The sequence below is a fragment of the Budorcas taxicolor genome, chromosome 12 (genome assembly GCF_023091745.1).
Source record: "Budorcas taxicolor isolate Tak-1 chromosome 12, Takin1.1, whole genome shotgun sequence".
NCBI lineage: Eukaryota > Metazoa > Chordata > Mammalia > Artiodactyla > Bovidae > Budorcas > Budorcas taxicolor.
The window spans coordinates 74718537-74733936 of record NC_068921.1 but is presented as its reverse complement, the minus strand read 5'-3'; the positions used below and the strand labels follow the sequence as shown (position 1 = coordinate 74733936).

The 15400-nt window shown below is 43.5% G+C and overlaps 1 protein-coding gene across 4 annotated transcripts in view; it reads right to left on the bottom strand.

The window, feature by feature from the left end:
• MBNL2 (muscleblind like splicing regulator 2) overlaps positions 1–15400 on the bottom strand; it is a 166397-nt gene that overhangs the window by 40195 nt on the left and 110802 nt on the right. For all 4 annotated transcript variants that reach the window (XM_052650271.1, XM_052650273.1, XM_052650269.1 and 1 more), the window contains 3 exons: positions 13435–13599; positions 4624–4824; positions 1664–1927 (listed from right to left, as the gene is read on the bottom strand). In XM_052650271.1, the coding sequence (XP_052506231.1) occupies positions 1664–1927; positions 4624–4824; positions 13435–13599 (630 nt within the window). The remainder of the gene's footprint in view (positions 1–1663; positions 1928–4623; positions 4825–13434; positions 13600–15400) is intronic.

Here is a 15400-nt window from a genome sequence, read left to right as displayed (position 1 = left end):
CATCTACCATTGACTTATTCTAGGTACACTGCTCCTTCAATGATTCAAGAATATATTGATTATGTAGATGTTAGGACTGCTACTTCTAAGTAGTGTGTCTTGGGTTAGTCGCTCTCTTGTATCTGACTCTTTGCCACCCCACAGACTGTAGTCAGCTAGGCTCCTGTGTCTATGGAATTCTCCAGGCAAGAATATTGGGGTGGCTTACCATTTCCTTCTCCAGGGGATCTTCCCCACCCAGGGATCAAACCCAGGTCTCCTGCTTTGCAGACAGATTCTTTACCCCCTGAGCCACCAGGGAAACCCACTTCTAGGTAACAGGCAGATAAATCAAGTCTCAGATAACTCTGATAAATTCAGGGCTCAGCGCTAAAGGTTACTATTAGTACCAGCGGTTTGTTGTATTTAACAGGTATCTAAGGAATAAGGACTGATTTTTTTCGTAGTTCCAGAAGCTAGACCCCATGATGCATTTCCATCACGTCATGGAGGACCGTTATCCCTGGCACTTACTGAACTCCAAGCTCCCCGAGGGCGAGGAAAACTGCCTAATTTATTTATTCCATCCAGCAAGTGCCCGATGAGCGCCAGGTCTCATGGATTATCCAGTGTCTATCACACATTAAAACCCACGGACGTCAAGCCAGAGATCTCACACCACAACAGATTAATTACAATCCAGTGCGGGTGGTGCTCAATTTTTGTAACACAACGGACTCACGGGGAGCTGGAAAAGAAAAGGCGCATGCCCAGGCCACACCCAAACCAATTAAATAAGAAACTTGGGGGGAAGTGACTGCCCTTAGAAACTTTCACGTGCCCTCAGGTAATCCCAGACTACAGAAGCCTGGCTAGTGCAGTCCACGGGGTTGCAAAGAGTCGGACTTGATTTAGCGACCAAACAACAACGTGTTCTAGGCAGGTGCTTCTCAAACGTTACTATGTATACAATCCACCTGGGGATGTTGGGAAATTTAAATCCTGATCCCAAAGGTCTGGCGGGGGTGGGGAGAAGGTGGCGCTGAGTCGAGCTGTAACAGGCTCCCAGGGGTGCTGGGGAGGCCTGTGTCTTTAACGCACGGGACTTGGGGCTACCTTCCAGGCCTTTTATTATTATTCTTATTTTTCAAAGCACCATCCATACAGCTCCATCTTCATCTGTTTCATGACTTTATGTTCTGCATAAATTTTCTTTCGGGGAGAGAGGGAGTTTGCAGCATGGCCTTTGTAATAAGTAACAAGAAGTGGGGAGCAAAAAAGTGGGGGCAGTGGCTCCCGGCCCGGGTGCATCCTCCGCCCGGTTCTCCTCTCTCCCCGGCTCCGGGCCGCCTCCCTGGTCCTTCCAGCCCGGTCCCGCCCGCGTCCGCGCTCCGAGAGGCGCGCTGGGCTTGGGGAGGGGCCCTCGCACCCGCCCCTGGCTTCCCTGCGCCCGCCTGAGGGATTTACTTATTGTGCTGCGAAGGGAAGGAGGGAGGAACGGAACAAAACGAAAACGAAACGGGCGGGGCGGGGGAACCACGACAGGACGGAGGCAGCGGAGCAGCGGGAGCGCCAGCCGGCCCCACTCCCGGCGGCGAGGCGCGCGTGCGCGTGCCCGCGCGGAAGGCGCGGCTCCGGGCGCGCGGGCTTCGGGGAAGGTGCGCGGCGCGCGCGCCCCACTTACCATGACTGTGGCCGCGGCCGCGGCTGCCTGGGCGGCCACCGCGGCCTGGTTGGCTTGGTGCTGCGCAGCTTTGATTTTGGCCTGCAAGTGTGCAGGAGGGTGAAAATATTTGCATTTCTCCCTCATGCAACGCCCCTTTATGTAATCCATACAAACGGTTACGGTGTTGTCGTTTGTGTCGACCATGGTGCTGTCGGCGGGGTGTGCAAAGCGGCAGTCGGTCTCTCCCCGGGCACAGTTTCCTCGCTGGAACTCCCTGCAGACCTAGGACACGGGGGGAGAGGAGCATACGATGCAGTAAAAAAAAAAAAAAAAGAAGATGCTTTCCCTTTCTTTGAATGCTGGCTTTTTTGCCATTTACAATCAACGTTCGATTATCCAGAACCCAAGTCACTGGAATCCCGGGCAAACTATGATCACTTCAGTTTTGCTTCGCTCTGTTTGCTGGGGTGAGAATCTGTATTGAGCTAGGAAGTAAAAATCTACACTTTAGCTAAGATAACAGAAAAATCAACAAGGCCCCCATTGTTCTTGGGTTTTATTTATTTATATTTATTTGTTTACTTTTATAGAGAAGGGAAGGAAAGAAAATATGTTATATATATACTGATTCAGAGATTTTATATATATATACACATATATTTACACACACACACATATATGTATAAAATCTGGTCTTCTGTATGTAACTACATCTCTGACATGACAACTCTGGGAAGTTGTGGGGTTTTTTGCATGGAGGGATTATTTCACCAAGGATCCAGCCACAATATCATAGCTGCACAATTCCAAAAAGAATTAAGGAGAAGTGACCAACTTATTTCTTCTCCCTGAGGACAGGAAGTGGGGGGGCAGGGTGAATGTGAATACTCCCGTTTTCCCCTAAATCTCTCCTGTTCTACAAGATAAAGTGGGCTTCTAATCATAGATTAGAACAACTATGATACCCAAGACACCAAAACTTTCATTTAAATCACAATATTATTTTTTACAATAAAGAAAAGATAAAAAGGAGAGAAATATGGGAAGAGATAAAGCAGGGGCCTGGGGGAAGGAAGTAAGATAGATTTTGAAGTGTTGATGTATTGTTTCTTTTTCTTATTCTTGAGTCCTTAATTATCCTGAAATCTCTAGTAACTAAAATGCTCCATCCTCTGAGAATTCCCATGGATCAAGAGTTAACTGTATAAAGAAAATTTTCCTTGGAATTTAAAGAGTATTCTTCATCTTGCCCTAAATATCAATAATATGAAATAACACAACTAAGAAGCATATAACAGTTATAAATATCTGTATCAGAGAAAAATTATTAGTGAAACGGTAATTTCTTTTCTTCTCAGGCTCTACATCCAGTGTTGATGTGCTTAAGTGGTGGTTCACATCTCGATCACTAGTGACTTATAGGAAGGGTCACTGGCATGACACTGGGAGCCTTGTGACAGTCAAAGGTACTTGGGAAATACAGTTTCGCTGATCAGTGGCCAGGCAAGTTTGAAGGCCAAGCAGATACATCACAAAATTATTAATTGCTTCCTTTTACTTTGGATATTGTCCAACATTCCATCCTTAGCTCATAAAACGTACAAAAGAAAAATTACTAAGCTGTTCCCACAGATTGTGAGTAAGCCTCCCCTTATAAGTGGAATGACTCGAGGTTGAGATGGCATTGGGTGTTGAGCATTTACCTAGGGGCTCTGTGTGCCACCGACTTCATTCCTGCTTTGAAATAAATTGCAAGCTGCTTTGCTAAAGTCCTCGTGAATCATTTTTACATATGTCTTTGTCTGCCAATCCTGTTGGGAAGGACAACTTGTTCCCAACTCGACTGATTTAATTTGTTTTCTAAACCACACAGTCACGTACTGAACACAAAAGCTTCACGGGTCCACCAGGTGGCGCCCCAAACACTTTTCCAGTCCCGTGAAAGGTCTGTTCAATATTCACAGGGGTAGGCTGGATCAAAACTGTAGCGATGGGAGTTTATAGTCTTTTCATTTGGGGATCCATATACTTCAGAAGGAAGCTGGTATTAGGCAACATTTTATCACTTTCAAGATTTATAGAGTAAATATTTAAACAAATGCACACTGAAAAAAATCATTCTTGAATGATCCCAAGATAAAGTACAGTATATATCCTAATCTTACATATGTATCAACTAACTATAATTGGTGATCGAATTTCAGGAGCCCTTTGAAAAATCTATCAGATTCTTTATACTCCATATAAAATGCTCTATTCAATACCAGAGGATACAGTAGTTAAGATAAATGGATGCCCTGATTAAAAAGAAATTTAACCCAGTTAAGTTAAACCCAGGTGAGCTGGTTTGACTCCTGACTTAAGAATTACATTTTATAAATATATGAATTTGTTTTCTTGACTTTTCTAGAAGGCTTGAATGTCAGTTAAAGAAAATATCTCAAATCAATAATTAGACTCTCCCAGGCTCTAGTTCCCCTGTTTACCTACATACAACTGGGGCTGGAGCATGCTGGAGCAGCCATACTAGTTCTTAAAGTACTGAAATATGATCATACCAGTCGGTCTGTAGTCATTGTCCTACTTCCTCCCACCTCTGTCCCCTTCATCCTGGCTGCTGGCTTTCTAACCTACTCATTCCCAGACCTTTCCAAGATCCATCAAAGGTTCATGCCTGACACAGCTGGAACCCTTGGGAGCCATTTCCATTTCATTGGTTGTTGCATATTTTTCCTCTGAATACACATTCCACACAATCGATTTTTATTTGTATTGAACTTATTCTTCTCCCACAGACTAATTTCCTTTATACTTGGCCTTCAATTCAAACAGTAGAATTATGAAATGCGTGACTTTTAGGTGAATCTGTGTGCGTGGCTGTTTTGTAAGACTGAATTGGTATCTTACAAGCATTCACTTCCATAGAAGTACACTGCTACCCCCAAAGGCATCTCAAAACACAAATATAATCGAAGTACCTCCAGTTTGTCAGTCCTGAGAAGTTTCTGAGTTGCAGTTGAGCCCGGGACAGTGACAGGTGGACTTCCGGGAACAATAACAGGTGTGGTGGGTAGAATTTCCGTTGGGACTAACCCAACTCCAGGGGTTACAGGTGCTAAGTAAGGAGCAAAGCTAATCGCCGTATTTGTCCCTATTGCGGGACCTACAGGAAAAGTGGGCTGTTAAAGGAAGATAACACAGGACAAAAACTTCTTTAGAATAAAACTTAAAAAAAATCACCAGCAACATTTACTCACTGCATATAAGACTCTTTGTGTTAGCTGCAAAAATCAGTGCTGAACTGTGAAAATTCTTTAAGCCTCTCTGTTTAGTGCTTAATAAAAATGAAATCCACATACACCCTCTCTTTCCCAAACCATATAAACACAAAGGAGAATGTCATCGAAACCTCACTACAGGAACCGGCTTAAACTTTTATTCCCATGAAAGTGTTCTCAAGAAAAGAAAATGGTTATTCTGTTCCGGTGCCTCATCATTCCACACTAGTGAGTGTTACAACATGAAGACAGTCAGATGGACGGAACGCTGACTCATGATCTCTGATGTGCTCTACATGTCTCTCAAAGGGAGAAGAAAAAAACAAACACCATGAATATAGGCTGAGTTTCAGACTGATCAAACTTGTACACTCTCAAGCACTGGGGATTATCTGGTATTTTATTTTTGCTCAGACTTACCAGTATGCCTCCATGTTCTATCACTAGTATGTAAAATCCCCAAATTCATAGGCGGTTTTCACATAGACCTGCTATTTCTTGCTCTAGCTCAACTATGTCTAGGTCCGGTCTTCTTTTCCTGAGAGGGTGAATGGAAAAGCTTGAACTTCTCTGTTGGCCATTAAAAGTTGCTTTGGTTTCCTAGGTCACAAAGTCAACGTGGCTGTGATAAAGGCATAGAGTACCCTATTAAAACGTCGTCATCACTGTCCTCTTTGTCCAGGGATAAGACAAAATATACTAGAGGGTTGATGGGATGATGGTTTTCAAAAGCTTCACCTGAAAGGACGCCTTTCAGAAAGGAAATAATGTACGTTTAAGAGAAGGACAAACGCAGCTTCACTTTAAAGGAGCTGATGTTAAACATTCAAGATGCTAGATAAAGATTTTTCTTAGCATAAATTTTGCACTGATTTGGGACTGTATCATTTTGTTGGTTTGTTTTTTGTTATTGGATGGCTTTTAACCTATTCATTTTTAGGACCAGTTTTCAGATATTTGCAATTACACGTCAACGCAGTTTTCTAATATTGAACAACGCCGTTGGCCATGTCATGCTGCTTCTCTATTTGTACATTGTGGGTAACATTCCTGTTGTCTATTTATAGCTCTGAGTTGTGGAACATATGGGGAAAATAATAATCTGTGCGAATTAAACAGGTTTTTGTTGACAGCAGTAACAGAAAAATATCTCTTACAAATGATCATGTTAGAAAACAGTGAATTATTGATAGTTTGCGCCGGGAGCTCTTAGGGAGGCTGAAAGTCTTTACTGAAGTGGCTGGGGGTGGGCAGGGATGGAAGAGGTGATTCTAATGGCCTGCGAGAGCTGCTGCCAGCATTCCCGCGAGGGGCTCTTAGATCTTTATGGCTCCGCCATACAATTCACTTTGGGAGAAAGTTGCAACATGAGGTCTCAACATGGGAAACTGATGGCAGCTAGGACTTTTTTTTCCTCCTTAACTTTCTACAAAATTTTATATGTGTATGTTTTCCATTTTCAACCCATTTGAGTCATAATTATAGAACGTTGTGGTTTTCAGTAACTGTAGCTTTTATAATTCAGTACCATTGAAAAGAAGCCAAGTGATTTAAATGGTATAAGGACGATATAATGTTAAGATTTAAGAGAATCAATTCTGAAAGGTCATAAATCAAAAAAACGACCAGTGATTCAAAGAACCAGCTAGATCAGAAATGCCTGGGGGGAATTTCATAGATAGAGATATCACAAATTCTGACTTAACAGATCTGGGTTGAGGGGGGGCTTGAAATTTGCATTAAAAATTTTATTACATGATTTGATGTGCGGCCCAGTTTGAGGACCACTGTCATAAATGAGTGAAAATAAATATTAAAAAAATCTAGTACTAGTTGTGTAATTAACTCAAAGACTAATGATCAAAATAAACATTAAGAAAAAAGAGCCCTCCCCCATATCTCCATTTTTGACTTTCTATTGAATCAAATTCCCAATATCCCTCCCTTGTAGATCATCTGAAGCCCAGATCAGCATAGTGACAGAAATTCATGTTGTATCTTGACTGTCCATGAGCTGTCAGAACCTCAAAACTCATTTCCCCAAACCTTTTTGGATATCAACAAATCTCTTGCAATTAGCTAAATTTTGCTTTCTCAAATATGTTACTTGTTCATCTAATTTAATGATCAAAAAGGAATGTTGCAGTTTGTTCTACTGATGCAGAGCTGTAATAAAGTTCATGGAGAGTATTATTTAAAAGTAAAAACACAAATATGAGACAAAGGGAGACATGAATTCAAAATCCTGAGGTTGGCCATTTATTCATTTTTACCCTGGGCAGGAAATTTTTACCCTGAGCTTTTCTGCAGAAGGGAAGTAAAACTACTTAGCTTAAAGAGTTGGGCTGAGCAAGATGTTATTTCTCTCTTACTTCCCATAGTTGAACTTCAAAAATAGCAGCTATCATTAGTAGTGTAAAAGTTAGTATTAATAAAGTCCCCCCCCAAAAAATTATCCATTGATTCTATAACAGGAATGTAATTAGCATAGCAATATAAGAGGTATAAAAATCTTATTAAGTGAAGGCAAACATCGTCTCTACTTTGAATATAGACTGGGAAAGTATATGTTTTCTTTCACGTGAAAGTTAAAAGTTCATAGACTTTATGAAGATAGATTCAATTAAATATTTTCTCTTTTTTCTTATCAAGAGTGTTTTTCGTTGACGTTAAAAAGTTAAAAAAAATACTGATTTTCAGAGATGGGCACTGTATTATTATTGTTGTTGTTATTATTAGTGACAGTAATACCTTACATCTGTGAAAGGTTGGGCTGTTCTCAAAAGCGTTCTCACACATAGTGTCTGCTTTAATCTCCTGAGCAGCTGCGAGAAGCGAGCCTGGCAGCCAGAACCGCACAGTCTTGCAGGTGAAAGCAATTTAGACCAGAGGCTGCATGGATTACCCAAGGCCAGTGCTGCCAAGGTGAGTCAAGGCAGAGCACCCCGGACTCCTGGCTCCCAGTCTGGGGCTGTTCTGACTCCCCTGCCCTTACTAGATTTTGTTGGTAAGTTCATAAAACAGAAGAGGGGGGAAAAAAAAATAACCCACCACGAGTTGCCCTTACAGACATTAAGTGTACAGAGAGAGCCTTGGTAGGGAGCCACGTCCCACAGTCAGCCCAGGGCCTCCCGCAGACAGGAGGTTAGGGCTGCTCTGAACAGCCGCCTGCCTGGGAAAGTGGGTCTCAGATCCTGGATTCGAGCGAAAGTCTCAAGGTAGAGTGGAGGCTGATGTCTGGATTCGGGTCTGAGTCGGTAGCTAGAAGAAAGGCAGCATCTCCAGGGGACTCTGCTCTTGGGAGCCCACCCGCCAGGGCCGGGAGAGCTGGCCCTGTGGTTCCTGCAGGGGGGCTGTTGCCAGGTGGTCTGAGATCCATTTGGTCCTTGTCATCTCCCAGCACCAACTGCAGCAAGGCCAGAGGACAAGAGATGCAGAAAGCCTTCTAGAAGAAAATCGTGTCTGAAATGCAGGTCTTGCCATCTTGCCTCTGGACTTCATTCCAAGAGTCTGTGCTTCTCTCCTTGGCTTCTCACTCTCCACTCTGCTTTCTCTGTAACTCACAGCAGTAGATGTGGCCTCAAAGATCACACACACACACGCACACACACACACACACATGCTCACATGCACACATGCACTTTGATATTTTGTAGTGGCTTGAAAGGATCAGGGCTGGGGAGGACTGACTAAGTGGCCTGACGTATCTTATGGCTCTAAAATGTGGTCGATTGCCTTTTTAGAAAAAGAACATGAGAGCTCATGCATTTAGAAAGCTTTGACTTCAAAGGATAGGTATTTGGTACTTAAACTGAAAGGCCTAAAACACGGCATCTCTTAAGCCTTCTCCCTTTATTGCCAGGAGCATCTCTGGAGGGCAGAATGTTCAGTGCAAGATCTTGCCACTAAAGACTGGATCGCACAGGCTCTTAATCTCTGTCGTACTAAAGGCCACCCACCTGCCACTTTATTGTGAGTGTACGTGAGATGTCTGTGTGGGAGTCGAGGGGTGGGGCCGTATGGTTGGAAGGAAAGGAGAGAAGAACTGTTGTCATACTCCATTAGGAACTGGAGAAGGAAAAACTCCTCGCAGGAAGGGTGAATGAGACTTTGCAGATGTAATGCATTTGAGACAGAAGCGTTATAAGAGGAAAGAATCATTAGCATTTTCATTTATTCAATAAATATTCATCGCTGGTACAGACATGGTGCCAGAACACTGTGTCTCCGTTTATTGAACTTAAACCCTAATGGGGAAGAACAAAGAAATAAAATCACAACTCACTTGTGATTTTACGGATAAGCAGAAATGAAGAGGCCTCACTTCTGAGATGGAGAGAAGATAGAGGCTAGAGATAGAGATTGGCAGTGGGTTGCAGTCGACAGAGTTGGAGTCCTTATGAATAAGATGAAGTTAAAATATGAAGATCAGTAGGAAGCTTCCAGCAAAAGTAAAAGCCTTTAAGCAAACAGGAGCTCTGTGTGTTCACAGAGCTGAAAGTTTGGTTTGGTCTCAGGGGACACGGGAAGAGTGGCCTCTGATGAGGTGAGCTGGGTAGGGACTTGACACTGTAAATAAAATCAAGGTTACACATTTAGACTTGGTCTCCAGTGAAACGGGAAAGCACTGAAGGGTTTTAAGTAAGGGAGTGACGTTATACCATTTATGTGTTTAAAAGATTCCTCTGGTTGCTGTGCCCATTGGGATAAAGCAAGAGTTGTGGCTCAGTGGTGAAGAATCCACCTGCAATGCAGGAGACAGAGGTTCGATCCCTGGGTTGGGAAGATCCCCTGGAGAAGGAAATGGCAACCCATTCCAGTATACTGGCCTGGGAAATCCCATGGACAGAGGACCCAGGTGGGCTACAGTCCATGGGGTCACAAAGAGTTGGACACAACTGAGCAACTAAACAAACACCACAAGGAGGGTAAAGCCTATCAAGTATTTTGAAAGAAAGGTTGATGGCAGCTAAGATGAGGGTCCTGGGAGAAGGAGAAGTAGGTGGGCTTGAGGGCATATGACAGGACTTGCTGATGAGCTGGATGTGAGAGAACCTGTTCGGTTTCGGTTTGAAACTGCTGGCTACACTTACTGAGATGAGAAGGGAGTAGAATGGAAAATTGGTCTTAAGCATGTCAAGTTCCTGGGAAAAATTCTGAAGGGGAATCCAGGAGGAGGTTGGGTACCTAAACCCAGGGCTCATGGATTGAGAACATGCCTTTGGTAGTTCTCAGCCTGTAGATGACCCAAAGCCACAGGAATCGATGAGACCACGAAGGAGCAGGTAAGTGACAGAGGCAGCCAGCACTGGGAACATCAGTGCATAGCAGCCTCAATACAGAATAGAGCAAACTGAAAGTCGCTCAGTTGTGTCTGACTCTTTGAGACCCCATGGGGATAGTCCATGGAATTCTCTAGGCCAGAATACTGGCGTGGGTAGCCTTTCCCTTCTCCAGGGGATCTTCCCAACCCAGGGATAGAACCCAGGTCTCCCACTTTGCAGGAGGATTCTTTACCAGCTGAGCCGCAAGAGAAGCCCAAGAATACTGGAGTGGGTAGCCTATCCCTTCTCCAGCGGATCTTCCTGACCCTGGAAATCAAACCAGGGTCTCCTGCATTGCAGCCGGATTCTTTACCAACTGAGCTACCAGGGAAGCCCGAATAGAATAGAGGAAATGAACGGGCAAAGGAGACAGTGGAGGAAGGCGTGTCAGAGAGGAAGGGGCACTCTGCAGAGGAGATGGACCACATTCTAAGGAGAGACTGGCTGCCTGCTACCAAGATCTCCAAAGAATAATGCCAGCATCAGTGACTACCTGTTAAGCAATATGGAGGTCACTGGTGAGAGATTTCAGCAGATGAGAGATTTCAGGGCAGATGGAAGATAAAGGGTGTGAAAAAAACCATCCGGAGCTCTTTAGAGAAGCTTACCCTAGAAGGAAACCTAAAAATAGAGTGGTACTTGTGACTCTGTTTAGCCGTTTCTTTGTCTTCTGCAATTTCTGCATGTATTCGTTTCCCGAGGCTGGTCTAACAGATTCCCACCGACCTGGTGGCTTACACAACATGCATTTCTTCTTTCAGAGTTCTGGAGGCCATAAGTGTGAAACCAGTTGCACTGGGACAAAATCAAGGTTCTGGCAAGACTGTGTTCCCTCTGGAGGCTCCAGAAAAGAAGAATCGGCCCCTTGACTCTTCCGTCTCCTGGCGGCTGCTGGCGTTCCTTGGTTTGTGGCCCCATCACTCCAGTCTCGGCCTCCATGAGCACATTGCCTTTCTCCTCTTCTGTATGTGCGTTAACTCTCCCTCTGCCTCTCTTATAAGGATGCCTGTGATCGCATTTAATCCTGGAGAATGTCCCCATCTCAAGACGCCCAACTCAATCACATCAGCAAAGACCCTATTTCCTTGGAAGGTTCTAGGAACTGTTTTACTGTCACTAATTCATTCCTGTGACTCTGAAATTACTTGTTTGTAGAGTCAATGACTTTTAAGTTTATTACAGTTTTGCATCCCAATTTCTCTTGTGATTTAAAGACCTCTCTTAAAGTATTTAAATGTAATACCTCTTTCTCATAGAGCAATCGTGATTATTGTCCTCTAATTAATATATGAGACAGTATGGAAACATAACTTTCAAAGAAAATTCAATTAACAGTTTAGAACATGAATGGAATTTATTAACAGGCCATTATTGAGTGCCAGGGTCAATCCTTACAGATTCTAAATAAATAAGAAGTGAATGATTAAAATGAGTTGAGATATAATGCATTGCAACTATGTTGACCTAGGTGGTTCTCAATTTATTCCCATAGACATTATTAATATGCATAACTAAATTATTTTAGTATTTACATAATTTAATAAAATAATTTATATGTGTGTATCAACAAAGAAACCATAAAATATACTTGTGAGTGGTTTTAGATAGATCCATTTAAATGCCTATGTGTGTGTTTAGTTGCTTAGTCGTGTCTGACTCTTTGCGATCCCTTGGACTGTAGCCCACCAGGCTCCTCTGTCCATGGGATTTCTCCAGGCAAAATTACAGGAGTGGGTTTCCATTTTCTTCGCCACGAGATCTTCCTGACCCAGGGATCGAACCTGCGTCTCCTGCACTGGCAGAGAGATTCTTTACTGCTGGGCCACCAGGGAAGCCCTAAGAGGTACTTATTCGGGATTTCCTCCAAGCAGCCTTTCCTGCCTCATCTGAAATCTAGTTCCCTGGGCTTGAGGCTTGCTTTGCCTTTCCCCTGAGTCTGTCTACACCTACAAGACTGTAGCTTATTTATCTGAGGGTCCTTCACACCTGCACCTGCACTTTTTCACTTTGGGCAGAGCTGGTTCCTGGCCACTTGGTGCCACTCACTATTCTTGGGTAGAAACCTGGAGACAAGCAGAACTGCCAACCATCTACCCAGATCCTCTCCCCTCTTCCTGGACAGCCCCCACCTTCCCCATCTCATCTCACAGACACACAATAAGAAACTCCCTGGTAGCTATCCTTTTTTCATTTAGCAGCTTTCAATAACAATAGAATTTTCATACAATAAAGACTGATTTTTAAACAATTGTCTTTTGTGTATGTACTTTTTTTTTAAAAAAAGAGCAAATTTCACCCACTTCACTGGCTTTTTTTTTATTTTAATTAGCTTGTTTTTGACAAATAATTTACAAACGTGAACGAACTTCACTAAAGGCAAAAAAAAAAAAAAAAAAAAGCACTCCTTTCCCTCAGGGCCTCATTCCTAAAGCAATTTCCAGACCTTTAAGGAAATACTTTCAAACACTGTGAAGTCAGGGAGAAAATATTACACAATACATATTCATAGACTGAACTCCCTTGGCATTTAATCTTGTGGTCCTCACCACGGCTGCCACACCCTCTGCTGGCCTCTGACACAGCAGGTGTGGGTGGCTGAGGCACCCTGGTTCAGGCTTCCTTCAGGCCCCGGGGGTGGTGGTGGTCGGGAGTGGAGCAGACAGCAGAAAGCGCCCTGGTCAAGATGTCTGAGGTCTAGGCCCAGCTCCACAACTGATTAACTGCAGGACATTGGGTAAATCCATTAACTTCTCTGGTTTCATTTTTCCCCTTCCTTAAAATGATACCATTGAAATGAAATAATCAGTTGCATTGCTAAAGATGTTTTAGGCATCAAAATCTCCTATTTACATAGATCATTGATTCATACTCTCAATGGAGAACTATTTCCCTTCTAAGATAGCTCAAATGTGGAGGTGACTGGTGAGAAAGAGCTGGAGTGACACAGATTTTCCGGGTATCGATTAGAAATTGCCTTTGCCTACAGTTTCCTCCTGCATTTTTTTTTTCCCATTTGGATAATCTAAAAGACCCTCTTTTCAGCATCTATTTAGCTTCAAAGCTATTTGCTTTAATTGTAGCCAAAGAGACAAAGTAGAGAGAGGCCATTTTAGGTCAACGGTTGGTACATTGCCCGTACCAACACTTTCATCAGCAAGCCCGTCCTCGTTAGCTTCAGTGTACTCACCACGGGATGGAGTGGGGTTCCTGGAAACATAAATTGCATCTGCTGGGCAAGCATGGCTGCTGCAGTTTTTTGCTGGATCAAATTGTTCCTCCCATTAATTTCTAGTTGAGTTTTTAAGTGTGTGGGAGGGTGAAGATACTTGCAGTTCTCTCTTGAACAACGGCCCTGGGGGAGAAAAAAAAAGAGTTTTAGTTTTAGCACAGTTAGAAGTAGCTTTCAACTCTTTGTCAACCATTTCACAATCACTTCATCTATGTGAAGGTGTGTATCTGTGTGTGTGTGCGTGAGCACAGATGTGTTGGAACATACATCAGAGCTGGAACACACAAGGAGTGGATTGGGCATTAGCTGATCATCAACCTTGCTCAAACCTGTTGAACAGAGAAGCTTCCTGAGATGTTACTGTTGTTCTGAATGGATTCTAACTCTGACAAAAGACCCTAAGGAAAGGTGACAGCAGAGTCAAGTCAGACCCTTCCAGGCAGTGTGGAGGGTGATCAGAGGAGCATGTTTATTCTGCCTTATCAAAAGGAAGCTTTGAACTTGCTAGATGTGCGTGCTGGAACGATGACAATATGTGAATAATTAGGTGCCACATTTATGCTGTGGGGATAGTAATCAGCACTATCTGATTTCTTGAAATGTGCACTCCAGGTTGGCTGAAGACATCCCTGATTTGAGTGATGGAAGGAGTATTAGTCTAGGAGTGGGCATTTCTTAGTAACTGATGCACAGGTGAACTCAGATGATCACCTGCAACAGATCAGCTTGCTACATGAACGCTGTCACCCATGTCCCTGCCCAGCTCTCGTGACAGTTATTTATATAACATTTAATGTCAGGTTTTGACGTTGTGAAGTGTGTACAACGAAAGTAACGCTGGGACGTTCAAGTTGGCACAGTGAAAAATAAAATTAATTAGGTGACAGGTGTGCCTAAAGCCGGTCTTTGAAGAGTGGCTGCAAATGGTAATTAATGTTTATACTGTATTCCCACCTTTTCCAAACTACCAATTGAAAGAATCACGTTGATGTGTGAATGACGCAATTTCTGGAGAAAGAATAACGAACTGTACTAACCAGTACGAGAATTGTCATCCCCTGAAGAATTAGTCTATTTGCAACCAAGAAAAGAGAATATGAGCTTGTTTACCAGAGATAAAAGTAATTTTAAAAAGCGAGCTGGGTGGATCTGGAGAAACAAATTTGTTTATAGTCGTCCTAATTCTAAACATCTGGAGCTCTCACGCTGCCTCCCGCTTATTTTAGCTGTGCGTTGGGCAGCGCGGGATCCTTCCCAAGCGTGAGTCTCCCAGTGCTGCAGTGGAGAAGGGCAGACAGAGATCCTGGTCTAGTCCTGGTGGTCTGAGCTCATCAGCCCGTGCTGTCCTGAGGCCCTCGTGTTGTCAACATGAGAAAGTGTGCTACCCTCTGCAGGGAGGACACTGAGGCAGATACAGGGACACCAGAAGGAATAGGTCACATTAATGCTAAAGTAGTTCTACACCCATGGGCAAGGTCGGCGTGTCTCCTTAGGCTCAAGTTCATATTGTGGATGCTTCATCCGGCTTCCTAATGTATGCAATAGACACTTTTTTGTTTGTTTGTTTGTTTTGGCTGTGCTGGGTCTTCTGCAATAATTTGCGGCTCATAGGCTTAGTTACCCCCGGGGCACAGGGGATCTTAGTTACCAGACTAGGGATCGAACCCATGTCTCTTGTATTGGAAGGTAGATTCTTATCCACTGGACCACCAGGGAAGTTCCTGAAATAGACAACCTGGGTCCAGTATTGGAAGGTCTAATGTAAAAATACAGGCAAACTGGACCCACAATTGAAAATAATCTGAATCAAAGCAGTCTTGGCATCTCTCCATCTACTTCTCTCCATAGAATTTTAAGAGGAAGATTTAATCATAACTCTGCTTTACTTATTGTTTTATGGTGTCCTGGGGTCCCTCCAGCCCTG